This window comes from Saccopteryx bilineata, chromosome 7 (assembly GCF_036850765.1).
Source record: "Saccopteryx bilineata isolate mSacBil1 chromosome 7, mSacBil1_pri_phased_curated, whole genome shotgun sequence".
Classification (NCBI taxonomy): domain Eukaryota; kingdom Metazoa; phylum Chordata; class Mammalia; order Chiroptera; family Emballonuridae; genus Saccopteryx; species Saccopteryx bilineata.
In genome coordinates, this window is record NC_089496.1 from 85429719 (window position 1) to 85456741 (window position 27023).

Sequence of the window (27023 nt, forward strand, 5' to 3'; positions counted from 1 at the left end):
GGATCCTATCTGGGGAGGGAAAATTATTACCACCATTGTACAGATCAGAGAAACTGAGGCTCAGAGGGATTGAGACTTGTATTCACACAGTAAATAGCAGAGCAAGTGGTTGAAACCCTGTTGTCTGACTCCAGGGACCCTGTTTCCTACCACGCACTTCCTCCGAGTCTCTGCAGCGTGCTCTGAGATGGCACCATTTAACTTTCCAGACCACAATCTCCCCCTCAAACATTCAAGCAATTGGCCCTGGCCGGTTGGCTCAGCGGTAGAGCGTCAGCCTGGCGTGCGGGGAACCCGGGTTCGATTCCCGGCCAGGGCACATAGGAGAAGTGCCCATTTGCTTCTCCACCCCCCCTCCTTCCTCTCTGTCTCTCTCTTCCCCTCCCGCAGCCAAGGCTCCATTGGAGCAAAGATGGCCCGGGCGCTGGGGATGGCTCCTTGGCCTCTGCCCCAGGTGCTAGAGTGGCTATGGTCGTGGCAGAGCGACGCCCCGGATGGGCAGAGCATCGCCCCCTGGTGGGCAGAGCATCGCCCCTGGTGGGCGTGCCGGGTGGATCCCGGTCGGGCGCATGCGGGAGTCTGTCTGACTGTCTCTCCCCGTTTCCAGCTTCAGAAAAATACAAAAAAAAAATAAAAAAAATTCAAGCAATTGTTTTCCTCCTTGACCCAGGTGCTGAGAATGTCCCTGGCTCCCCTGCGTTTTCTCCGCTTCCCTGAGATTTGCTAGCTCTTTCCCTGGCTCTGCTGCAGTTTACAGGAGTTCGTTTTTCTCTCATCTCTTTCCAGGTATCATGCTTTCCAAATCTTTCAGGTGGTTTCTTTCTCTGGCTATGGTCCTTTTTTTGGGGGGGGGGGGGAGGGAAGACTTTCCAATAGCTTGGAGCCATAGATTAGAGAATGATAACAGTGAATTCATTAGTGAATCTCCTTTGATGTTATTTTGTGGGCAAACTCATCAATTTATGACAAAAACATCAAAGAGCTAGGCTCTTGCATAGAACTGGTTGGTCTCAAGGCAGCTGGGTAATAATGATTAGTCAGATTAAATCTCAACATCTCCTCCTGCTTAAAAAGTTAAAGTCCCAATGACGGGAGTGTGGGAACATTCCGTTCTGTCACATCCCATCACAGCCTGAGTCAGCTCAGTATGAAACTATCCCGACCCCCAAATTTGGACCTTTTTGCCTGACCTCCACTTTAATGCCTCCAGGCCTTGAGGTCTGCTGAGATTGTTATAACAGCCCTGGAGGCAATGTGGTAATAAAAGCTAAGGCTGTTAAAGTCTCTTTTCAGTCAGAGGAGCTGAATATTGAGAGAGATCATTCACCCTTGTGTGGATGATCTCAGTGTTCTCTCTAGAGTCTTAGTCTTTTAAATCAATTACAAGCAGGAGAACTCTCTTTAGACTACATAGGGAAGTGCCAGCACCATGCTTGGCACATAGCAAGTTTTCCATACATAATGTTGAACTTGCTTGTCAAAGAAGGTCATGATGTATGAAGTCTGGCTAGTGGAAGTGGAGTAGAGAGTAGAGCTCAGGTCTTTACTTATACTACAGAACTTCCTAACTCACATCTCTGGCTGTTTATTCTGCTTCTTCTATGGTGTGCATGGTATACAAAGCCATCCCTTCCATGTTTTCCCTGAGTCCCATCCTCTGCTGACCTATTAAGACCTTGCTTATGCAATGAATCCTCTCTTTTCTGTATTTTTCTGAAGCTGGAAACGGGGATAGACAGTCAGACTCCCGCATGCGCCCGACCGGGATCCACCCGGCACGCCCACCAGGGGGCGACGCTCTGCCCACCAGGGGGCGATGCTCTGCCCCTCTGGGGCATCGCTCTGTCACAACCAGAGCCACTCTAGCACCTGGGGCAGAGGCCAAGGAGCCATCCCCAGCGCCCGGGCCATCTTTGCTCCAATGGAGCCTCGGCTGCAGGAGGGGAAGAGAGAGACAGAGAGGAAGGAGAGGGGGAGGGGTGGAGAAGCAGATGGGCACTTCCCCTGTGTGCCCTGGCTGGGAATCGAACCCGGGACTTCTGCATGCCAGACTGACGCTCTACCACTGAGCCAACCGGCCAGGGCTCCTCTCTTTTCTGAACCATCAAGGTTTCCCTGTACACTTGCTTATTCAGGGTACAAACAAGCTCTGATGTCTCCCATCTTAAAAGAATCTGCCTAGGTCCTGGCCAGTTGGCTCAGCAGTAGAGCATCAGCCCAGCGTGTGGAAGTCCTGCGTTCGATTCCTGGTCAGGGCACACAGGAGAAGTGCCCATCTGCTTCTCCACCCTTCCCTTTCCCCTTCCTCTCTCTCTCTCTCTTCCACTCCCGCAGCTAAGGCTCCTTGGAGCAAAGTTGGCCCCTGCACTAAGGATGACTCCATGGCCTCCACCTCAGGCACTAGAATGGCTCTGGTTGAAGCGGAGCAACACCCCCAGATGGGCTGAACATCGCCCCCTGGTGGGCATGCCGGGTGGATCCCAGTTGGGTGTATGTGGGAGTGTCTGTCTGTCTTCCCCCTCCACCACTTCTCCCTTTGGAAAAAATACAAAAAAAAAAAAAAAAAAAAAAAAAAAGAGCCTGCCTGCTCCTACTTCTCCTTCAAGTCACCATGCTACTCTTTGCTCCTTTTACAGCAAAATGCGTCTAAAGAGTTGTCTACACTCTCAGTATCTCTGCTTTCTCTCCTCCATTCTAACTCTCAAACCCACTGTAATCAAGATTTCATCCCCACTCTCCATTAAACCAGATCTTATTAAGGTCACCAGTGACCCTGTTGCTGCTGTGAACAGAAAAGGGGCCGCACACTAAACCTGACAAGCTCACAAACACAGAGACAGAACAGAACCACATAGGGTGGTGGTCTGAACATAAAACTCCCTAACTAAACGTGGGTCGTGGCGGGAGTCACAGCCGAGGCCTGTAGCTTCCTTGACAAAGGTCAATCTTCACTTTCGAAATTGTCTGTTGTCTTTGTGCATCTAAGATAACATACCTTTGAAACGTCAGAATGATCTTTTTCAGACGCCTCGAAGGCACAGCCGCTAGTGCCAGAGCAGGAGGCTGCGTGGTTGTTCTGTTGCCCACCTACCATTCCGTGTGCCGAGTAGATTATCCTGCACCCAACGTGAAGGAAGCATGTGTCTCTCCGCTTTGCTTTTCATCCAATCTCCGAGACTTCTCCACTTTGCTTTCTCCTGCCTCCTTAGTCTGCCGCCAGGGAATTTCATGTAATCCCTCTTAGGTTTTCTCCCTTGATTCTAATGTATAAAATAAGCTGCAAAACTGCCGTTCTCTGGAGCATCGTTTTCGGTCGGTTGAGATTTTGCGTCTCTGTAATTGCCATCAAATAAACTCTTATAAGACTTTCTTAGGCTGGGTGTTCTTTGGCCGATACTGCCCAGTTCAGTGGCACTTCTCAGTCCTAATCTTATTCTACACGTGAGCAGCACTCAGCACGCTGCTAAGGCTCTGTCGCCAGGTTTCTCGCCTGGCTCCAGGACACTGCTCTCTCTTGGGTCTCCTCCTACTTCACTGGCCACTCCTCGCAGCCTCCTTTAGTCTTCCCAATCTGTAAGTAAGTAACAAATTGCCCAGAATCAGTTCTTGGACAATTTTTTAAAGTTATACCCACTAGAGGACCTTGTTGAGTCCCATAGTTTTAAATATCACTCACATACTGGTTATATTTCCTGAAGTTATTTATATTTCCAACCCTCTTTCTCTCCCCTTAACCTCAACTGCCGACTCTACTTAGATGGATAACATGCATATCAAACTTCAAACCTAAATCAACTTAACACAGTGGTAGTCAACCTGGTCCCTACCGCCCACGAGTGGGCGTTCCAGCTTTCATGGTGGGCGGTAGTGGAGCAACCAAAGTATAAATAAAAAGATAGATTTAACTATATAGTAAGTTGTTTTATAAAGATTTATTCTGCCAAACTTAGCAAAAATCCGACATAAAGTACTTGGTAAGTAATTATTATTATATGCTTTAACTTGCTGTAACTCTGCTTTATAAATTTTATAAAGTAAAGTGACTTCCTTACTTTATAAATCACCATTACTGTGGAACCGGTGGGCGGTTAGAAAATTTTACTACTAACAGAGATACAAAAGTGGGCGGTAGGTATAAAAAGGTTGACTACCCTTAACACATCCAACACCCTGTACTCTCCATCTCTACTCAGCCCTTAGTCTTCTCTGCTCAGTAAACAGCAACTCCTTCTTTCAGTGGCTCAGAATTCAAAACTTGGAATCATCTCTGATTCTCTTTTATACAACACCCCCAAACTATCTACAGATCTTGTCAGCATTTCCTTCAAATTATATCTAGAGTATGGTTGCTTTTCACCACCTCCACCCTAGTCTAAGCCACCGCCATATCTTGCCTGGATGATTCTATCAGCCTCCTAATTGGTCTCACTGCTTTTATCCTTGCCTTCCCCAACACTAGCATACAGAGTAATCTTTTTAAAAAACTGCAATTAAGTCATGCCAGGCCTGTTCTGTAAGTCTTTTAAGGCTTGCTATCTTACTTGCTGAATGAAATCATAAGTCCTTATCAACAAGCCCTATAAGACTTGGCTTTTGCGACCTCTGTGATCTCAGCTCCCATCTCTCTTCCTCTTGCCCACACCAGTCTAGCTACTGCTTTCCCTGCTATTCTTTGAAGATGCTAAACCCCCTCCTGCCTCAGGGCCCTTGTACTCTGCTCTCTAATCCTTATCACTCTTCCCTTTAGTATCTGGAGGTTAAATTCTCTCACTTTCTTCAGGCCTCTGTCCAAATTTCACCTTATCGAAAAAGCTATGACTATTCTTTCTGAAATAAACCCTCCTCATTACTGTGCTTTATTTTTCTTCCTAGCAATGAGCATACCTGGACATATTTTATACTATTTGCTAATCTGTTATTGATTGTTAACCCCCTTAATAGGTAAATTCAATAAGAACAAAGTCTTTGTGCATTTAGTCATTTACTCATTGCTGTATCCCAAGCTCCCAGAAGAGTGCCTGATACATAGTAAGCATTCAAAAAAATATATGCTGAATGAATGGGTATGTTGAATAAACTCACGGAGGACTCTTGTCATCAGGTGAAGAGGGTGGTTACCAGATGGTTGTCTAATTAATATGATCAAAATCAGGTGTGAGACACTGGGAGCGTTATACATAAAGATCATCAGATTATGCATTTATTTATTTTTATTTTTTTGTATTTTTCTGAAGCTGGAAACGGGGAGAGACAGTCAGACAGACTCCCGCATGCGCCCGACCGGGATCCACCCGGCACGCCCACCAGGGGCAACGCTCTGCCCACCAGGGGTCAATGCTCTGCCCCTCCGGGGCGTCGCTCTGTTGCGACCAGAGCCACTCTAGCGCCTGGAGCAGAGGCCAAGGAGCCATCCCCAGCGCCCAGGCCATCTTTGCTCCAATGGAGCCTTGGCTGCGGGAGGGGAAGAGAGAGGCAGAGAGGAAGGAGGGGGTGGGGGTGGAGAAGCAAATGGGCGCTTCTCCTATGTGCCCTGGCCAGGAATCGAACCCGGGTCCCCCGCACGCCAGGCCGACGCTCTACCGCTGAGCCAACCGGCCAGGGCCAGATTATGCATTTATTTATTACCAGTGACCACCATGGGATTTAGTTATTTTCAGGTTGCTTCTTGATGCTAAATCACTTGTCAAATTCTAAGGTAGAACACACAGCTGCCTTTGACTACTTTAGCATGTCACTTATCCTCAGGGACTCAGTGGGTTCATCTGTGAAACAGGCAGTTGGAGATGTGGTTCTACTAGTTTCTGGTCTGTGAGATGCTGGAGGGTGTCAGTACCATCAAGAGGATCAACCACACGGGCCCTGGAGCTTGACTGCCTGTGTTTGAATCTCTCCCCCATCCTTTACAAGCCACACGACCTTAGGAAATTTTACTCAGTTTCCTTCTTTGTAAAGTGGGAATAATAAAAGAATAATGACTCATTTAATGAGTTATTGAATAATTAATAATTCAATAATGTATTTTTTTTTTTTTTTTTGCATTTTTCTGAAGCTGGAAACAGGGAGAGACAGTCAGACAGACTCCCGCATGCGCCCGACCGGGATCCACCCGGCATGCCCACCAGGGGCGACGCTCTGCCCACCAGGGGGCGATGCTCTGCCCATCCTGGGCGTCGCCATGTTGCGACCCTCCTGGGTGTCGCCATGTTGCGACCAGAGCCACTCTAGCGCCTGGGGCAGAGGCCAAGGAGCCATCCCCAGCGCCCGGGCCATCCTTGCTCCAATGGAGCCTTGGCTGCGGGAGGGGAAGAGAGAGACAGAGAGGAAGGCGCGGCGGAGGGGTGGAGAAGCAAATGGGCGCTTCTCCTATGTGCCCTGGTCGGGAATCGAACCGGGGTCCTCCGCATGCTAGGCCGACGCTCTACCGCTGAGCCAACCGGCCAGGGCTCAATAATGTATTTAATTCAAAGAATAACTGTGAGAATTATATATAATAATACATGTAAAATACATAGCATACTGCCTGGCACATAGGAAGTGCTCAATACATGTTAGCTATCAAAAATGAAATGTTCTGGGGGAGGTTTTTTTTTTATTTTTTATAGAGATTTTATTTATTCATTATAGAGAGGGGAGAGAGAGAGAGAGAGAGAAGGGGGGAGGAGCAGAAAGCATCAACTCCCATATGTGCCTTGACCAGGCAAGCCCAGGGTTTTGAACCGGCAACCTCAGTGTTTCCAGGTTGACAGTTTATCCACTGTGCCACCACAGGTCAGGCCTGGGGGAGGTTTTGAGGGGTCATTGCTATTAATGTGTCTTAGGGGCAACAATATATCCTAGAATATGAGATGAGATGAAATCTTTAAAGGTGTGGTAATAATCATAATAATATTTATTATGATTATTACCACATAGGTAGGAGAGTGCCTTTATTCTTTGGAGATGCATGGTGCGGTCCTGAAGAACAAAGCCTCACAATATCTGTCACTTTCTAACAATCTATTCATATATTTCTCTATGTTCCTGTCTCTATCAAGCAAATATGGTGAAAGATTAGTTGTTGAAGCTAGGTGGACAGGATAGTTTATTGTATTATTCTTTCAACTTTTTGGTATGTTTAAAAAATTCAAAATACAAGGTTGAAGGAGAATTAAAAAAAAAAAGAACTCTAGAAATAGTCTAGTTAAGTCCAACATGTTTTACAGAAAGAAGGCTCAGATGTGAAGCATTTGCCTCAGGTCATACAGCTGGGAAGCCAGAGTCAGACTGGTTCTCCTGGTTGCTCACCTCTCCCACTGTGTGGGCTGCTGCTGTAGACCCTCAGGCAGCCGTGAGTGGCTGGGGAGCGCGCTCAGCTTTCCCTCAAGGAGACCAAAGGCTATTATGGGTGTGTAAAAAGACACCTGTGTTGGTGTTTTTTTTTAATTTATTAAGCAAATAGGTCATCTGGTTGGAGGGTGTGATGTCGAAAATATGAAGGCAACACCAGAGCCAGACCTATCGTCCTTAGAGAGTGGGCATACCAGTTTGGCACCATTAGCTTGTGGTTTTTGAGTGGCTGTGGTGTGTGTGTAAACTCTGGGAATTCAGAGGAGAGAGGAGAGAGGGGCGGACGGGGGTCAGGAAGAGCGGCTGCAATTCTGGAGCTCCCTAGAAAAAGGGGCCCCAGGCCTGACCAGGCGGTGGCGCAGTGGATAGAACGTCGGACTGGGATGCAGAGGACCCAGGTTCGAGACCCCGAGGTCGCCAGCTTGAGGGCGGGCTCATCCGGCTTGAGGGAAAAAAAAAAAAAAAAAGGCTCACTAGCTTGGACCTAAGATTGCTGGCTCGAGCAAGGGGTTACTCGGTCGGCTGTAGCCCCCCAGTCAAGGTACGTATGAGAAAGCAATCAATGAACAACTAAGGTGTCGCAATGAAAAACTGATGATTGATGCTTCTCATCTCTCTCCGTTCCTGTCTGTCGGTCCCTATCCATCCCTCTCTCTGACTCTCTCTCTGTCTCTGTAAAAAAATAAAAAATAAAAATAAGGACCCCAGGAGACCAGGGTATGAAACGCGGAGACATATTTAAAGAAAAGAAATGATTCTCTCTCTGCGGTCTGCAGCATCCTCCTCTAGCTAATAGGGTTCAAGGCAGTGAAAGGGAGAAGAGGGAACGTCCATGGATGCCTGGGGTTGGGGGCACGGAGAAGAAACAGGAAAGGAAGGAAATAAATACTGAAGATGCAGCCTGGGCCACGGTGGGGGAGGGGCTACAGGGGGAGGGGTGACACGTAAGTTCAGGACGAACGAGTCGAGGACCCTCAGCCTCCGCAGGTTGGAGTATCTTGCCCCAGACCTGTCCTGCCTGCCTGTCCCTGGACGCGCGGCAGCGGGCGCAGAGCTCCCGGCGCTCCCACCGGGGGGAAGGGCAGGGCAGGCGGGAGAGGCGGGGCCTCGGAGGGCGGCGCGGAGCCGCGGGTCGTGGGCCGCGGGCGGGGCTCCTCTCGGGCGGGCGGGCGCCGGAGTCCGGGGGCCGCCGCTTCCCCTCCCGGTCCGCGGAGGCGCCTGGCCCCTCCTCCCCCGCCGCCCCCACCGCGTCGCCGTTGTCAACCATAACCCCGGCCGTTGCCTGCAGGAGCAGCGGCAGCCGGCAGCCAGGCGGTGCACAGCCTCGGGCGCGGCCTCGCCTCTCCCGCATCAGCACCGCGGACAGCACAGCGGCCGTACCCGGGACCCAGGAGCCCGCCGGGCCGCCCGGCCACCCGGCCGCCGGCGTCGGGGCCCGCGGCGTCAGCATCAGCACCACGGACAGCGCGCAGGTTTCGCCGCCGCCAGCCCACCTGCTCCGCGAGTCAGCACCGCGGTCAGCCCCCCGTGACCAGCCCCGCCGCTGGCTCAGAGCTCTCAGCGCCCCGGAACATGGCCACCGAGGTAGGGGGCGAGCACTCGGCCCTCAGGCAGTGCCAGACTGCTGCGGGAACAGATCCCCGCTAGGGGCGGACTGGGCGGGGAAGGATGACGGGGTGTGGGGGTGTGGGGAGTGAGGTGGGGTGGGGTGGGTTCCCGGCCAGGTCCAGAGTGAAGGGGTGGGTGGTGCAGTGGCAAGGTGGAAGAGAGAGGCTCCTCTTTGAGAGCTCATCTCACTCCTGGTGTGTCAATCTTCCCCATCTGAGCCCCGAAGCTGTCCGTGCCACTTGTTGGCACTAGTGCCAGGGTTGCTCCAGGGCTTCAGCTGGGGTTTCCCCTTCCTCTAGACTTCAGGTTCTGAGGCTGCTTCCCTAGAGGGTTGGAAATGAGCCTAGGAGAGGGAACGCAGCTGGCTGCTGTTGCTATGCGGTGCAGCTCTCCAGTTCTGAGCCCACAAACCTGGCTAAGGGACCATAGACTTACCTGCACATCAGCACTTCCCTTTGGGGACCAGGGGGAAGACGAGGGATCCTCAGACCAACCCCCAAATGGTTGGTTTTAATGAGCTGCCTGCACCAAGCCCTGCTTTTGCACCCTTACTTGCTTTTTCACCTGACTCCAGTTTCCTGTACCATGTGTCTGCATTTCTCCTGTGTCTGATGGGAGGAGCCGCCTTCTGCAAGGTGCGCCTATAGGTGTGTCACCTTCAAGGGACTTGAAAGCCAAACCAAAGGACTTGTTGGCTGAGGGCAGAATCTATGAGCAATGCTTAAGAGATCAGGAATTACCTCCTCTAACCTCTCATTTCATGAGAGAAATAGAGCTCTTTATGTTACCACTTAATAAGTGGTAAAAGCTAACACATGAAGCAGGGGAGGTCTACTTGATATTCACATAGCACATCAGCCAAGTTGCTGAAAGTTTCTTCCTTTGAATTTTTGGAGTAGGACCCAGAACACTAGTGTCTCCCAAGTTCTGATGTTGGCTTCTTTTGTGCTGTTTCTTCACTTTCAACACAGCTGGAACACAGCCATGGGGACAGCAGAGACTTTTGAATGATTTTGTGCAGTGCCTCTGGGCATCCTGGTGAATAGCATGACATCAATACTAAGCGTTATTGTTGTTATTCTGCTGTTGTCGCCACCACAGGACAAGGTGCAGTTGCTTGGCATCCCTTGGCTTGCTGACAAGGCGCAGTGTTAGCTAGGAGAGCTTGCCCCAAGGACTGTGTGATGGGGAGGCCCTGAGCAGACCCATGGAGCTTGGTTTCTAGGGTGGAGAGATGCAGTTTGCTCAGAAAGTGCCAAAGACACTGGGAAGAGCAGGAAGAACAAAGGAGAAATAGCCAAGGAGCTGGTCACTTTCCAGATAGGGCTGCCAGACTGCAGCAGAGCTGCTGGTATTAGGCAGGAAGGAAACTTCAGCCACATGGGCACATTTGGGCCTGTGGTGTGACCAAAAAAAAAAAAAAGACAGCTACATTTGTGATGTAATCTGACAGATTCCAAGAGGCCCACCTGTCTCAGCATGCCTTCCTGTCAGGTCTCCTAAGGTTCCCAAGTTCCAACCAGCATCTCTGGGTCGAGGCAGTGTTTTTGAGAGTCTGCTGTTAGGCATGTATGACTCTACCCAGGAAGAGGCTCAGCTCATCACTGTTCTGTGAATCTAGACTTTCCTGTGTTTAAAGCACTATCACGTGTGTGATTTCCTTTAGATCTTAGAGCAACCCTGTGAAGTGGGCAAGGATGGTGTTATTATCCCAATTAAGAGATGAGACACCGAGGCTTAGAAGCTTGCCCGATTCCTGTGAAAAAGCCAAGGAAGGCATCATTAACTCACTTTACAGATGATGCAACTGAAGTGCTGAGACTTATCCAAGAAAATATAGCTAAAAATTAGCAGGGCCAGGACTCGAACTTAAATCTTCTGCCTCACTGGCCAGTGGTATTTTGGTTGTATCCAGGTGTATCAGCCAGCCATGGTGCCCAACAGAGAGGAGAACACTAGGGGTCTTGACATGAAGCCTTGATGGGGAGGGGTACAGCGGAGTTCAGGAATGGCTGACATGGCCCATTTCCCACTTTTGCCTTGGGTGGGCTCTGATGGCAGTGCTGAGGGAGGAAGCCATCGCTCTGCCAAGGCACAGGACGAGCGCATATTCTGGGCTGCAGAGTGAGTCATTCTCCCTAGGCTGTTTTTAATGTTTGGAATGATTACCAGATTACCAGGAAAAACCTGCTGGGAGAAGGGAAACCTCATTGCCAAGCTCCTATGGCCGTCCCCTTAGGATTCTGAATGCGATGTCCTTAGCTCCAGCAGAAGGTGCTTCAAGGGGAGGAGAGGGGAAAGAAAGGGGAGTAAGGGAGAGAGAAAAAGAGAGAGGCAGGGAGAGGAGAGTGAGGGAGAGTGAGACAGAGAATTAAGAGAGTGGAATTCCCTGGATTACTGGGTAGAAGGCATGGAAACTGGATCCTTTCTGCTCCCCAATTTCTGTTTAGGAGTCAGCGTTAGGGGAGGGCTGTGTGTAAGGAACTCAGAGAAGGGAGAAGCCTCCTGAGTGATGTGCTGACCTCATTTGGAAAACTATAATGAGCCCATTTCCTGAGTGACAAACCTCTGTGAATGTGTGTCACTGAAAGCAGGTTCTTCCCAGATGGCCAAGGACAGCTAGGAAATGCCTGGCCGGAAGGGGCTTCTCCAGGAGGTGGAGTTTGGCCCCTAGGAGATTTTAAAATGCATCCAAGTAGTACTATCCAAATGGAGGTTTGATCTCTGAGGCACGGAATTAACAACCAGCAGACAATGGGTTGGGCTTGGGCTCTGTTGTCACTGAGAAACAGGGAGGCCCTGTGCCTGGGTTTCCATCTTGAGTCCTGAGTTGCCTGCCTGTGATTCATGGTCCTCACTCCTCCTCCACAGCTTGGCCATGGAGCATGGTGTTGGCTCACCAGCTGCATTTCCTGATTCCTGAGTCTCCAAAGCATCCTTTGGAATTAGTGGTTTTTTTTTAATTTTTATTTTTTTAATTCATTTTTTTTTTTTAGAGAGGAGAGAGAGACAGAGAGAGAGGGAGAGAGAGGAGAGAGAGACAGAGAGAGAGAAGGGGGGAGGAGCTGGAAGCATCAACTCCTATATGTGCCTTGACCAGGTAAGCCCAGGGTTTCGAACCGGCGGCCTCAGCATTCCAGGTTGATGCTTTATCCACCGCGCCACCACAGGTCAGGCTGGAATTAGTGGTTTTTAATGAGGATGGAGAGGTGGGCCAGAGGGGCCTATACTGTGTGTCTAGGGCAGACAGGCCTGGGAGTCCTCATCTGCATGCACGCCAGTGCTTGCTCCTCCCACCTCCACCAGGTTGACTCCGTTGGGTGTAGAAGCTCTCAGTGTTTGCCCTGGGAACTCATTCTCCAGGCAACCTCCCCCTCCCTCTCTGTCACACTGCAGTTTGCAAGTAGGGACCAACAGATCTCACCATTGATTTTCTCTTTCTTCCTCATGAAATGCCTCTTGGTCCTGTTCTTACTTTGCTGCCAGCAGGCTGGGGGATAGGGATGGGAGGGTTGAAGATGGTGAGAAGTGGAAGAGAAACTCAGGTGTCTGGGTCAGTGCCCCAGGTAGAGGGACCACCCAGGGGAGACACAGAAGCTGTGACCACCGGGAGAGGTGTGTGCATGTTCTAGGACCCGCATGTGGGGTTTCAGAGCATAAGGCCAGCTTCCTGAAAGCCACGTAGCTGGCAAGTGGCTGGGCACCTGGCTCTAGCTTTGGTCCCAGGGCCCCCTCCCGTGGAATTCCTTCTTCAGAGGTCCTAAACTGGTAGCTCTAGGAATGAATCTGGTTCCCAGGTGTGCCTTATTTGTCCAGCTTAGTGTTTATAAATGTAAAAAATGTACTGGAAACATTTAAAATTCAGAATATTTAATATTAAGAAAACCTGGATTTACGCCTTTTCTTTAAAAATCAGAATCATATCCCTGCACACATGCTCACATGGCAATGATCAGGTGTTTTCTTGAGACAGGGTATAAGTTCTCTAACTAGCCACAGTCCCCACCCGGCCCACTTACATGCTTAGTCCCTGTAAGCATTTGCATTCATAGTTCTTTTTTTTTTTTTTTTTTTTTTTTGATAGGCCATTTTCTTTAATCCTAGCTTGCACCCGGCGGGCAAGTAAAAATATACATGGGCTCCAAAACCCACTCACATTCAGTGCTCACAAAGCCACTGACTTATCCGAGTTTCCTAGAATCAAAGGTTTCTAGCTCACCAGCCTTATTCTCCTCAGTTCCCCATCTCCTTCCTTCTCTCTACACAAACTCTACACAAACTGGCATCTCACTCAGCACTCCACCATCTTGGCTGCTTCTCCCGGCCACATGGCCTCTTTCCGCTCTCTGCTCTGCTCCCTCTGCTCTCTCATGCTAATCATCCCAGGAACCAAGAGCTTCATAATTCTTGACGAGGCCTCCAGAATGTCAGGGCTGGAAGGGGTTTTAGTGATGACATAGTTCCAACCTTTTCAGTTTCTCCTTGAAGAAATGGAAGCCCAGAGGAGGGAAGACGTAGGGCCATGTTGCCAAGGCTAGCACCACACCAGGTTTCCTGCTTCTAGGTCTTTCCATCAGAGCTTTTTGGTACCTCATGACTGAGCCACCATGGATGGAGAGAGCCGGAGACCCTGCCTTGCCTTAAACCCCACGCTTCACTAACTACAGATGAGCTGTGATGTGTGTGCTCAAAGCAGGTCTGGGAACTAAGGCCCTGGCACATAAAGTGTATCTGATGCAACTCCTCAAGAACCCACAAACACTCTCCAGGGAGGAAAGAATGTAAGAATGTCCAGGATAGTGTCTTAAGGCTCAGGCTATTGTTAGGGTTGGAAGGGGTGTCGACCCTTCCCACTGTGGCTACTTTGAGAACCCGTGGGTAAAAGTAAATAGGACTGGTAGCACCCTAAAATCTTAATGGCATACTATAATAGAAGTTTATTTCCCACTCGGTAAAGTTGCAGATAGGTGTTCCTGATCAGTGAGTGGGTGAATCCCCTCCAGGCTGTGATTCAGAGACCCAGGCTCTTTTCGACTCTGGTTCCACCATCTTCACCATGTGTCTTCCTGTTTCTGTGGGAGGGGAAAGATCACAGAGAAGTGGTTGGTCTTTATGAGCCAAGCCTATAAATGATATTTATCACTTCCACTCACATTTCATTCTGTCGGATGGCCACACCTAACTGCAAGGGAGGCTGGGAATTGACCTAGCTGTGTACCTAGGACAAAGAAGAGGTGGCTGTGGTCAACGGCTAGCCAGTCATTGGAGACACATACCTTCACAGTGCATATGTGTGAATTCAGACCAAGGAAGAGGATGGAGGGGAGGAAGCTGAGTCTGTCAGAATGGCTAAAGCACTGTTATTTCCTTTTCTTTCCACCCTCACCATCATTTTTCTGAAATTAGACCCACTTTAGTTTTCTCCTGGATGTCATTCTTCCAACTGGTCCCCTACCCTAGTCATGCCCACTTCTCATGCACCACTCACAAAATTGCCAGAATGATCCGTCTGGGGTAAGGGGAATTCATCCTTAAGACCGACTGGTTCATGTCAGTTGTTTTAGAAGGTAGAAGAAGGAGGCCACAACTCCTTTTCTTTTGAAAATAAAACAGTATGAAACCTGACCTAGACAGAGCAGACACAATGATGAATAACTTATTTACATAAGCAAAGCATTCTTTATTTTTCAATGTTATCATAGGATCTTAGTAGATGTCAAGGGAGCTTTCTCAATTGAAACCTTGATTAGGGGAATCAAGACTATTAAGGCCTGACCAGGTGGTGACGCAGTGGATGGAGCATCGGACTGCGGAGGACCCAGGTTCAAGACCCCGAGGTCACCAGCTTGAGTGCAGGCTCATATGGTTAGAGCAAAAACTCACCAGCTTTACTTGGTCTGCTGAAGCCCCGCGGTCAAGGCACATATGAGAAAGCAATCAATGAACAACTAAGGTGTCGCAATGCGCAATGAAAAACTAATGATTGATGCTTCTCATCTCTCTCCGTTCCTGTCTGTCTGTCCCTGTCTATCCCTTTCTCTGATTCTCTCTCTGTCTCTGTAAAAGAAAAAAAAAAAAAAAGACTAGAGGAGCACTTGTACTTTATTTCAGCGATTTTCAATTGGTGTACCACAAGATTTCTTTTTTTGTCAGAGAGTGGGACAGATAGGGACAAACAGACAGGAAGGGAGAGAGATGAGAAACATCAATTCTTCATTGCGGCTCCTTAGTTGTTCATTGATTGACTTCTCATATGTACCTTGACGGGGGGGGGGGGGCTACAGCAGACCAAGTGACCCCTTGCTTAAGCCAGCGACGTTGGGCTCAAGCTGGTGAGCCTTGCTCAAACCAGATGAGCCCGTGCTCAAGCTGGCAACCTTGGGGTCTTGAACCTGGGTCCTCTGCATCCCAGTCCAACACTCTATCCACTGCACCACTGCCTGGTCAGGCAAGATTTTTTATTTTTTATTTTTTAATTTAAGTGAGAGGAAGGTAGATATGGAGACAGATTCCCACATGTGTCCCAACCAAGATCTACCCAACGACCCCCATCTGGGGCTGATCTTCACACCCGAGCAATTTTTAGTGTCTGAGGCAGAGGCTCCTCAGAGTCATCCTCAGTGCCTGCTGGCTGCAGGAGGGAAAGAGAGAGAGAGAGAGAGAGAGAGAAGGAGGAGGGGGAGAGGGGAGAGGGGAGAGGGGAGGGGAGGAGAAGCAGTTGGTCGCTTTTCCTATGTGCCCTGACTGAGACTAGAACCTGGGTCTTCCATATGCTGGGTCAACACTCTACCACTGGGCCAATAGGCCAGGGCCAAGAATTTCTAAAACATGTAATACCTGAATATTTAGTCAGGGGCACTGACCTCTTTTCTGTTATATTGCCAAATAAAAAAAATGTCAACATCCAACAACAATAGTGGTCTGGTATGAATCAATAAAAATTATACCTATTTTTTTTTGTCAGATCAGCAAAAAATATAGTTTTGACGGTGCTGCCGAATTCTAGTAATTAGTTTTTGTGTGCCATGAGATGAAAAGGTTGAAAATTACTGCATTATTTAATCCAATCAAAACCACTTTGAGATTGCGTCTCTTAGGTAGAGCAAGGTTCACCAGGATTTAGTAAAGTCTGTATAGTGGTCAGTCTCTGACTCGTACCTTTCCAGAACCTTGATCTACCAAATATCTGCTTCTACTACCATATTGACAACTTTCTCTCATTACTTATTCTTTCCCCAGCATTTAAGCAACTTTTTTTCCATCTTAAATCCTCCCCTCCAGTATTTATCGAATTCTCCTCTGTACTATTCCCAGGGTTCTTACGTAATTTGCAAACCAACTCCGCTCTTGCTGAAATCAGCCTCCAGCCATAGGAGTAGACTGCCTTCTCTGCCATCTTCATTGCTTTGCACAAGCCTCCTCCATCTGGGTTGCCTCGTCTTCTTATTTCCAACTTTCCACACCTCCCTCCTTCCACCTGCCACTTGTAACTCCTGGCCTTCCTTTATGACTCATCAGAGACCTCAGGAAGCCTTTCTGAGTCAGTGGCTCTGGGTAAGATGTTACTTCTCTGTAGCATTTATCACAGTCGAATTCATTATATATTTACGTCTCTTCCTCCCTGGAGCTCACAGACTGTCTTCTGCTCAGCATCCCTAGGGCCTGGCAATAGCCGGGACTCAATAAATGAAAGCTGAGTGTCTGAATAGATTCCCCTTAATTACACAGGATGAACTGGCTGTGTGTTCACTCTGCCTTTGGGGCTTGGTCTCCACATGGTTCTAATGTCTGGCATATTTCACCCAGTGGGTTGCTTGTCTGGAATGTGGATGAGTGAGGCTGGAAGTGGAAGAAAGAGGTGCTGTTCTTCTGTGGAATTGAGCCCACTCCCCTCAAATGCTAGGGTCTGTGTCCATGTCGAGCCTGCAGATGTGGACAGGAGACAGAAGTCACCCCATTCCTTCCTACCAAGACAGGGAATTTCTTCTATTTTTTGGCTTCAGCCCACTTTATCCAAAATCTTGTTTGGGGCCTTGGGTATTTGTGGGTCTCTTGTTTCCTGTGGTGAGAAACGCTGGACGCGATACTCATTCGCGGTGCTCCCCCAGCTGGGCCATACGTTGGCCTGAGCCCGAGTGTCCCTCCGAGCAGGGGCGTCAGGTCCGTCTGTCCCACACGGTCCCCTCTCCCAGCCCTGCGGTAGGCTCCACTCAGGGCTTGAGGCTTCAGTCTTGTTCCGGGCTGGGTTCCCTAAACCAAGGCCTGACAAGGTGTGAGCATTGGCTACTTGCTGAGTGAATGAAAGTACGGAAGGCCCTATCTGTGTGTATGTGCGTGCATGCATGTGCACATGATAGGAAGACAGAGAGACAGAGAGAGAGAAGGATTGGGCCAGCCACCAGGAAGACTTCCTCTAGTGAAAAGTTGTCTCTGTCTCTGTTGATGGTTCCAGAACCTTTCATTTTGGCTCGGTTTTGGCCTTGCTTCAGGTTTTTCCGAGATTTTTCCGGGTTTGCTCAAGGCATCGTCTGGGGTAAACTCTACAGTCCTGCTTCCCTATGACCTTTCTGGAGCCTATGTAGGGTGGCCAACTCATCCCAGTTTGCCAGAAACTTCCCTGAGTTTCACGTTGAAAGACCCACACTCCCCCCAAGCCTCCTAGCCTCGGACAAACCTGGAAGGATGGTCACCTGATCGCGTGTCATCTCCCTGTCTCCTCAGGTGCACAATCTGCAGGAGCTGCGGCGAAGTGCATCCCTGGCCACCAAGGTCTTCATCCAGAGAGACTACAGCGATGGGACCATCTGTCAGTTCCAGACCAAATTCCCCCCAGAGCTGGACAGTCGGGTAAGGATGTCTTTCTCTAAACTTGGAACGCAGGTCATGATAGAACTGAGGGGCTTATTCAAATGTACTTTTTCCCCCAGAAATAAAGTAATAGATGTCTCATGACTTTTCAGCCATGTCACATGGAAGAATAAAAAAGCATCCTTAACATGGTCCTGCTGTCACCTCACTGAAAGTTAGAATTAAAGAAAGCTCAGACCTTTTTCTGGTCAGCAGCTCTCAGATTTCAGTGGCACAGCCCAGAACTTGTTAAACAAACACGCGTTGCTGAGTCCTGTTGGGTGATATCAGGTGTCCTCAGAGATGCGGGCTCAGTTTTTGGGCGGGGTTCAGGAATCTCTACTTCTCAGCAGCAGTCTTCAACCACATGTTAGTGTTTTCTGGGGAGCCTTAAACCCTGATGCCCAGGCCGTCATCCGAGGGCTTCCCCCACAACCCCTCCCTCCAGGCTCAGCGTCGAGTGCCGCGTGGACCGCGGCCCCTTGCAAGGCATCCGTTTTTCCCACTGAGTTTTGCTCCTGGTTCTGGGGGAGGGCAGAGGGCAGGCCCTGCAGATTCATTCAGCAGCCCAGGCAGATCTAAATGGTTTGGGAAGGTGGAACAGGCCTGGCTTTTGCTGATCTGACCCCCTAAGCAGCTTTTGGGGAGCCATGTGGGTCTCCTTATCTTAATGTGCCTTTGAAGTGGGGTGACCCCTGGGATAAAGCAACAAGGCTTAGGTCAGGAGCCAGATGGGCAGATTTTTCTGTGTTCACGCCAGGTCTGTGTGGGGACAGTGGCTGGGAACCCCAAAGCTTCTGACTACTCGTGGGGAAAGGTTTTGCCCTATGCAGGCATGGGAGGTCCCGAACCTGTGTGGTGGACAGTTCTGGTCCTGTGGAGGCGAATGGAGCACAGGGTGCTCTGAAGAATATAAAAAATGGAGTGACAGTCACTTTGATATCTGCTGGGTTTGGAGTATGACCTTCAATCCAAGTTGTCCAGTGTAAGGCTGCGTAGGGAAGAGCCCAGGCCCGGCCCAGAGCCGCGTGGGGAAGAGCCCAGGCCCGGCTCAGGGCCGTGTGGGGAAGAGCCCAGGCCCGGCCCAGGGCCGCGTGGGGAAGAGCCCAGGCCCGGCTCAGAGCTGCATAGGGAAGAGCCCAGGCCCGGCTCAGAGCTGCGTGGGGAAGAGCCCAGGCCTGGCCCAGGGCCGCATGGGGAAGAGCCCAGGCCCGGCTCAGGGCCACGTGGGGAAGAGCGTAGGGAAGAGCCCAGGCCCAGCTCAGAGCTGCGTAGCCTCGGACATGTCCACCCAGCATTCAGCAAGTGTTATGGAGCAGCTACTAGGTAACAGGCACTGGGGACACAGGAACAAACTCATGGAGCTTATTTTTTATTAGAGGGTTCAAAAATTTTTAGAAAACCAAACAAATAAATATATAGTAGCTCAGGTGGGGACAAATACTAGAAAAACAAGGGGGGAGGTCAAGGTGGCCCGAGAGAGCTGGGGATAGGGAATGGTCAGGGGTGGCCTGTTGGATAAGGTGAGACCTGAGGGAAGTAAGGGCACAGGGGGCAGGGGGCAGTGGGGTGTCTGGGGGAAGCGGGTTGCAGTCGAGGGCCACAGGCACAAAGGACCTGTGACAGTTTCAGGAAACAGCAGTGGGTGGTCAGTGTGGCTAGAGTGGGGTCCAAGTGAGGAGAGGAGGAGCTGGCTCAGTGGGGACACAGGGCCAGGCATTGAAAAGCCTTCCTGGGTCTCTCTTGGAGATACATGGGAAGGCTTGGGAAGCTCTTGATCAGAGCTGTAACATGATCCGACTTTAACAGGCTCCCGTGTCTGGGCGGTGTGTGTGTGTGTGCACGCGTGTGCACACGTGTGCGCGCACAGGGCAGGGAGGCCAGCTGAGAGACCAGAGATGAAGGCCGCCTGGACCATAGAGCAGAGCATCCATCAGTCCCCACTTTGTGAAAGGGGACTATAGTTGTACTGCTCTGATGGGATTGTTATGAGGCTTCAATGAAAGAATGAAAAACGCCTGGCACATAGGTAGTGCTGAATAAATGTTAGCTATTTTGATTGTGGATGCAGTCAGGATAGCTTCCCAGTTGTTACACACTGGGCTGCTGTGTTCTGCGTGAACTCCTGTCTAGAAGGAAGTGCCCTCTCCTGGAAAGACACTTCTGAGGTCTCACCCAATCAATTTCATGCAATTGAAGCCCCACCCAAACCTGGAAAGCTCCTGCCAATTAGGTCCTAGGCTCTGTCACAGCCATCAAGACAGAGGTGGAGGTGGTGACGAAGCCCCTGGGGTTCTTGCCTGATCCCCTGCAGAAAGCATTCATATCGAGGATATTCTTGGAGTTTCCTGCTTCTAAGGGTAGTCAGGTAGCCACTCTTAACTTCCATTTCATAAGTGTGGCTAGAGTAGTAAAGTCATTAGCCCAAGTCATATAGCCAGTTGATGGCTAGGTCTAAACCCCAGGTCTCTATGGGCATCTGCAGCCTCTCTGGTCTTGCCCATGTGCTGCCCCCAACCCCCGGTGCCATCCTCCCGTTCCCTCCATCTGCCCCAACTGGCGACTGTTCACCCTCTAAGGAGGCTGGCCCGGCCTGGCCCCACCCCTCTTGCCCTGCAGATCGAGCGGCAGCTCTTTGAGGAGACCGTGAAGACCCTCAACAGCTTCTACGCAGAGGCCGAGAAGATCGGAGGCAGCTCCTACCTGGAAGGCTGCCTGGCCTGTGCCACCGCCTACTTCATCTTCCTCTGCATGGAGACCCACTACGAGAAGGTGTGCCCTCCCTGACGGCCCCACAGCCCTCCCGGGGGCTCCGGCCGCACCCGCCTCCTCAGACGGCCCCTCTCCTTGCAGGTGCTGAGGAAGATCTCCCGCTACATCCAAGAGCAGAATGAGAAGATCTTTGCCCCTCGAGGCCTCCTGCTCACAGACCCCGTGGAGCGTGGGATGAGGGTTGTATCCTTCCTGTCTGTTCTGGGGGGCACAGAGCCGACAACCAGTGGGGTCTGTGGTGAGGCTGCCAGGAAATGGGACCCCTCGAGGGGCCTCTGCTCAGGGTTTTCCCAAGATTCCCCATGTCTGGTCACCAGCCCTCCTCGCCCACTGTAAGTTATTGCTGCTGTTTGTGAATTTCAGGGTTTGCTTTTATTTATTGAGCTGTATTTGTTCAGTGCTCAATACATGCCAGGTTTCATGTGAAGTGCTTTGAAACTATGGATCCATGTAACTTTTGTAGCATCCCTATCATGTGGGTAACTGTTAATGTTTCCTTTATAGATGAGCACACTGAAATGAGGTCCCTGGCTCAAGGATTTGAGCCTAGGCACACTCTTACCTATGAGGCTGTACTGCCCGCAAGGAATATGTGAATGTCTACATACATTCACATGTCCACAGTCTCATGTAAACCTCACTGAATCCCAGGTAGTAGGACCCCCAGCCCCACTTCCACAGATGAGAAAAATGAGGTAGGAGGCTGGCCGAGGGGTAGGTTATAGGTCTGCTTACTCCACCTGGTCCAGGTGTGTGTTCCCCTCTCAGTTAGCAGCAGCAAGAATAGAGTGGTTAAAAACTAACCTTTAGCCTGACCAAGTGGTGGCACAATGGACAGAGCATCGGACTGGGATGTGGAGGACCAAGGTTTGAAACCCCGAGGTCGCCAGCTTGAGCGCGGGCTCATCAGCTTGAGTGCGTGGTCACTGGCTTGAGCGTGACATGCCCCCATGGTCACTGGCTTGAGCCCAGAGGTCGCTGGCTTGAGCAAGGGGTCACTTGCTCTGCTGTAGCCCCCGGGTCAAGGCACATATGGGAAAGCAATCAATGAACAACTAGGTGCTGCAACAAAAAACTGATGCTTCTCATCTCTCTCCCTTCCTGTCTGTTTGTCCCTATCTTTCCCTCTCTCTGACTCTCTGTCAAAAAATAAATAAATAAATTTAACTTTTACTAGAAAATTGAGAGGAAAGAGTGAAAAACCCACAAATACCAGAATCTCACGTTCACAAAGCCCAGTGAGAGGCGCTTGTAACTGAGCTGGTATGACGTGCTGCATAGTGGCATGTGTTATTTCATTTGAGCCTTACAACAATCCAAAGATTCTATCTATTGTTTATCCCTATTTTACTGATGTGATCACTGACAGGTAACAGCAAAGTGCCTGGTCTAAGGTCACATAGATCTAGAGTGAGTGAGGTAGAATTTGAACTGAGGACACCAGAGTTCTCGCATGTCCTGTACAGTAACACCATATCCTGGACACATCATGTCCTGGGATTCAGTAATTACCCTATTTCTCCATGTATAAGACACTCTCATGTATAAGATGCACCTTAATTTTGGGGCCCAAAATTTGAAAAAAAAACTGTTACATAAAGTTATTAAATTCAAGTTTTATTCATCATAACATTCATACAACTCCTCATCACTATCAAAACTCCCGTCCATTAGCTTGTCCTCATCTGTGTTTGATGAGAGTCACTGTCTTCATATATTGCCTCGTCCTCAGTTCCATCTATGGCATTTCAAATGCCACAACCACTGTGTACGATGCACCCAGTTTTTAGACCCCAAAGTTTTTGGAAAAAGGTGTGTTTTATTCATGGGGAAATACGGTAGACGCCACAATGGGAGCTCCTGACCCTGGCTGTGCACCGGCACAGTGCCTGGCCCTACGAGGCCCTGTGACCGAGCTGCGTGTGCCCGACGGGGCTGGGGTCTAGCTCCCCCAGGCCTCCAGGTTCTTACTGTCTGGGAAGCAGGACCAGCTCTGCCTCCTGCTCCCCAGCGGGGCTCCATCAAAGGTTCCCGTCTGCCCTGCTGAACAGGACAGTTTCCTTAACGCCGCCCCAGATCGAGATCTCCATCTACGAGGACCGGTGCAGCAGCGGCAGCTCCAGCAGCGGCAGCAGCAGCGGCAGCGGCAGCAGCAGCGGAGGGGGCGGTGGGGGCGGGGCGGGGGCCCGGTGACTGGCCGAGAGTCCCAGCAGGGAGGTGTACGGCAGGACCGAGGGCCTTGCAGACCTGCGGCGACTGCGCTATCAGAGCACCCGCTTCTGAGTCATTCTGTGGCCCACGTGCTGCTTGGGCGGAGGGAGGGTGGCTGGCTGGTCAGTGTCTCCTGCAGGCCATCGGCCGAGCCCCCTACCATCACCCCCAGGAAGACTGGTCCACTTCCAGACCTGGCTCTTCCGCTAGGGCTGGCCTGGGTCACACGGGGGCTGGGGTGGGGACAACACAATTTGGATGCTCCTTTCTTCTGCAGCAAGTCTCCCAATACCCTGGAGAGGGCCCAGGGGTGTCACACAGAGAATCCCCATCCTGCATGATTCCTCTCCGCAGTCCCATGCTCCCCAGGACGCTCTCCCCTCGGGTCCCTGCTCCGCGTGGCTCCCGGTGTCTGTGCCTCCTAATACCACCGCCGGGCCTCTGTCTATGATCCTGCCTCCGCTTAATTTGAGGTCTGGGGAGACGGGACTGGTCAGACCATGGGCGCCGTGGTGGAGAGCTAGCTGTTCAGTCCCCTCCCCTCCTGACTTCTTCTGGATCTGTGGCTTCCCTGCCCTCCACCCAAAGCCTGAGGCCACCTTGGCCTTGCCAAGCATCCAACTCCTGAGACTTCGTGGGCCACCAGGCGCTAGTCCTGGGACACACAGCCTGGGGCTCCGGGAGGTTGTACAGGGGTCTGGAGACGTGCTTCGTGGAGAGATGTAACCTTGGGGCTTGAGCCTCCAGAACTGAAGCCAACTTCCTGAGGTTGGAATCTGCGCGTGAGTGAGTGGGCGGCGCACACACAGGCGCAAAGGCGAGTGCACTATGCGCAGGAATGCACGTGTATGTGTGTAGGGGTGTGTGACTGAGCGCACCTGTGCGAGTGTATGTATACACGCGTGTGGGTGCATGTGTGTGTGAGAGCACACGTGTATGGTCCCGCTGGCTGCTGGGCCGATGACTGTCCCTCTCTGCATCCTGTCTGATCTTCCTGCGTGATGGTCTGCGTCTGCGTCTCCGCCTGGGCCCGGCTTGTCTCCCTGTAACTCGATGTCCTAATGCCCCGTGCCCTGTGCCCCAGGGCTGCTAGCTTGGCTCTTCCAGGCCTTTTCCTTACCTGCAAGGTTCTCCCCACCTCCTGACTCTACTGTGGACATTCTATCAGGAGAGAAGCTGGGGTTCTGGAGAGCAGAGCCAGCCTCCGGGGCCTTCCACGCCCCCGTCCCAGCCCCCCACGACAAGGCAATAGGGCCACCGAGGCTGCATATTCGGGCCGCCAGGCTCCAGGGCTCTAAGGCTGTGTCAGTGAGGCTTCGTGGACACTCCAAGGCACTGGCAGCCTGCAGGGGAAAAGGCAAGCCCCTTCCTCGAAAGGCAAGAGGGCATCCGGCCCGAGTCCCTGGCTGCCAAGGCCTGAACAGGTGAGAAGGAAGCTGCCCTGGCCTGGGGCCCTGAGGACGGACAGAGGAGGCTGCCGGCCTCAGGCGGCGGGAGGTGCTAGAGGTGGATGGGAGAGACCAGCCACTGCAGGCAGCTTTTTGAAACCAAAGAGGGACCTGCTTTGCTAAGACCCAGGATCAGTGCGTGGGAAGGAGGTGCCCATGCAGAGTTGGAGAGGGCGTCCCAGTCCCTGAGCCCAAGTGGGTTCTGACCCAAGAATCACCCCAGTGCTGCAGTCCAGTGGACTCCACCACAGCCCCCTGACACCTGGCCTGTGCCCACCCTGGCCCACTGTGTGACTGGGCCTTGTGTCTGACCTGTGCCTCTCCAGGGGGATGGCTGGGCACAGGTGATGCGGTGGCCTTTTAGTATTTCTTTTTCCAATAAAAGGATTTGCTCATCTTGAGGCTCTGTGCTGTTTCTCTCCATAGCTATGGCGATGGCGGACCAGGTCTATGCCCTGGGATCACAGGGAGGGAAGGGGAGGCTGTCCATCTGCCTCACGCCGAGGAGGTGGGGCTGAGTGTGTCTTTTTTTTTTTTTTTTTTTTTTTTTGTATTTTTCTGAAGCTGGAAACGGGGAGAGACAGTCAGACAGACTCCCGCATGCGCCCAACCGGGATCCACCCGGCATGCCCACCAGGGGGCGATTCTCTGCCCCTCCGGGGCGTCGCTCTGCCGTGACCAGAGCCACTCTAGCGCCTGGGGCAGAGGCCAAGGAGCCATCCCCAGCGCCTGGGCCATCTTTGCTCCAATGGAGCCTTGGCTGCGGGAGGGGAAGAGAGAGACAGAGAGGAAGGAGAGGGGGAGGGGTGGAGAAGCAAATGGGCACCTCTCCTGTGTGCCTTGGCCGGAAATCGAACCCAGGTCCCCCACACGCCAGGCCGACGCTCTACCGCTGAGCCAACCAGCCAGGGCCCTGAGTGTGTTCTTGAAGAGGCTGTGGGTCTGACACTGCAGGATGGACCATGTCTTCTTGGATCTTGTAGACTAATGGGGAGGCCAACATGCCAGATCCACTGATCTGTAGCTTACACTAGGCACTGTGGCCTTGGGTGGGGGGAACAAGTTAGACTGAAAGCCAGGTCTAGAGTAAGTAAAGAAATAATTCAATAAATACCCATTCCTTGAGCTCTTACCCTGGGTTGGGTTGTTAGGTGTTAGATCACAGTTTTTACTCAGTTCTAAAGACTAGAAAAGTATGTGGGTGTTGGAACCTAGCAGAGTTGTGTCTTGGATCTTAGAAAATAACATTGAACACTGACTGTGTGCCACACACTTTGCTAGAACCATACGCTAGAGCTGGGAGGGGATTTCAGGATCATCCAAACAAGGCTCAGAGAGGGTGAGTGACTGGCTCCAGGTCACATAGCTAGTTGGTGCTGATAGTGCCAAGTTTAGAACCCAGGTCTCCTCATGCAGTGCTCACACTTACACCAGGGGGTATGGCCCCAGGCAGAAGTACCTGAGAATGCCGGGAGGCAGGGGTCACACACTCAAGCTTTGGGCCAAGAGAGGAACTCACCAGAGTTTGGGAACAACTCTAGACGGAATGGGCGGAGGTATGGGGAGGAGTTCCCTCTGGGCAGTGAATGAGAGGTGGGGTAGCTCTCCAGCTTATACTTACTGCTCTAAGGGCCGCTGGGCCTTCGCCTGAGCCATGGGCAAGCTGGACTGGCTGCTGCTGCTCAAACCTGGGGAGTGCGGGGATTGTCATGTGGATGCTGTTCCTGTAGGTTCATTCCGTCTATCCTGTTTGCACCTAATTACTTCATGTTACATTAGTGATAACGTGGGGCAGCTGTGTTAGGCTTGCTCACTGGTTTACCAGCTGCAAGCCCTTTGCCTGATTGGAGCATGAATGCGTTTCTGCGCCATGTGTGTATGGCCTATACAAGGCAATGGGTGCGTGCGCTCAGAGGTTGGGAGTTGCGGTGGGTGGGTTGCCTGCCGGCCACTGTGAGGCGCCATTTTTGCCGTCTGTGTGCCGTTGGAGAGGTTTTCCCTGCCTGTGTGCTTGTCTGCCCTTGTGAGACTTTATTAAACAGAATGGCCCAATGCTTTCTGGCTCCACAGTTTCTCTACCATCTGCCCAAATCCAATGTGGACCTGCCTGGCCTTGGCCACCAGCAGTACAAATAATAATGTAGTAGCTAACATTTACTTAGCACTTATTGTGTGCTAGGGACGAGGCTAAGACGCTACATAATTCATCAGTCAATCCTGACAACAACCCTCTATGTTGTGGGCTATTACTCCCACCTTACAGATGAGGGGATTGAGGTTCACAGAAGTTAAGTAACTCGCCCAAGTTTACACAGCTAGGAAGTGGCAGAACTTGACATTGAATCTAGACAGTCCGGTTCCAGGCTATGGGGAAGACGACAGATCCAGAGACCCCTCAGCAGCTCGAGGTCCTCAGCCGTCCTACGGTTAGGATTTGGCAGGTTCCCAGGGAAGGGCGTGGGGCTGTGCCTGGGCTCTGAGGCAGGGCTGGTCTCTCCCAGACCAGGGCATCAAGGGAGTGTGGGTGGACTGCACTCCTCACGGGCCTCCCACAGGGGCAGCCTGGTGAAGGGCAGTGGCAGAGAAGCCGCACCTGGTGTGCTTCTTTCAGCCCGGCTTTCCCTCTGCTGGCTCAGGGATAGGGGAAGCGACCTCTGTCCTAGGTCCTCCCTGCCAGCCAGAGACAGGCCTCAGCAGGCCCCAGGAAGCAGAGGAACCCCAGCAGCTCTGGACTTTTTCTCCCCTCTCCCACCCCTCATTGCCTCTGGGACTCCCACTTTCTAGCTTCCTTTGGTCATAGGCAGAGTGGGG

The 27023-nt window shown here is 51.4% G+C and overlaps 1 protein-coding gene across 2 annotated transcripts in view; it reads left to right on the plus strand.

The window, feature by feature from the left end:
• The window catches only part of GOLGA7B (golgin A7 family member B), a 32312-nt gene extending 9566 nt beyond the window's left edge, over positions 1-22746 (plus strand). Inside the window, exons 3-7 of one of the 2 annotated variants that reach the window (XM_066238329.1) lie at positions 8615-8910; positions 17656-17781; positions 20401-20553; positions 20635-20736; positions 22630-22746. In XM_066238329.1, the coding sequence (XP_066094426.1) occupies positions 8899-8910; positions 17656-17781; positions 20401-20553; positions 20635-20736; positions 22630-22746 (510 nt within the window). In that variant the 5' untranslated portion in view covers positions 8615-8898. Of the gene's footprint in view, positions 1-8515; positions 8911-17655; positions 17782-20400; positions 20554-20634; positions 20737-22629 lie in introns of those variants that run through there. The other variant, XM_066238328.1, reaches the window with a different exon arrangement.
• The last annotated feature ends 4277 nt before the right edge of the window (positions 22747-27023 follow it).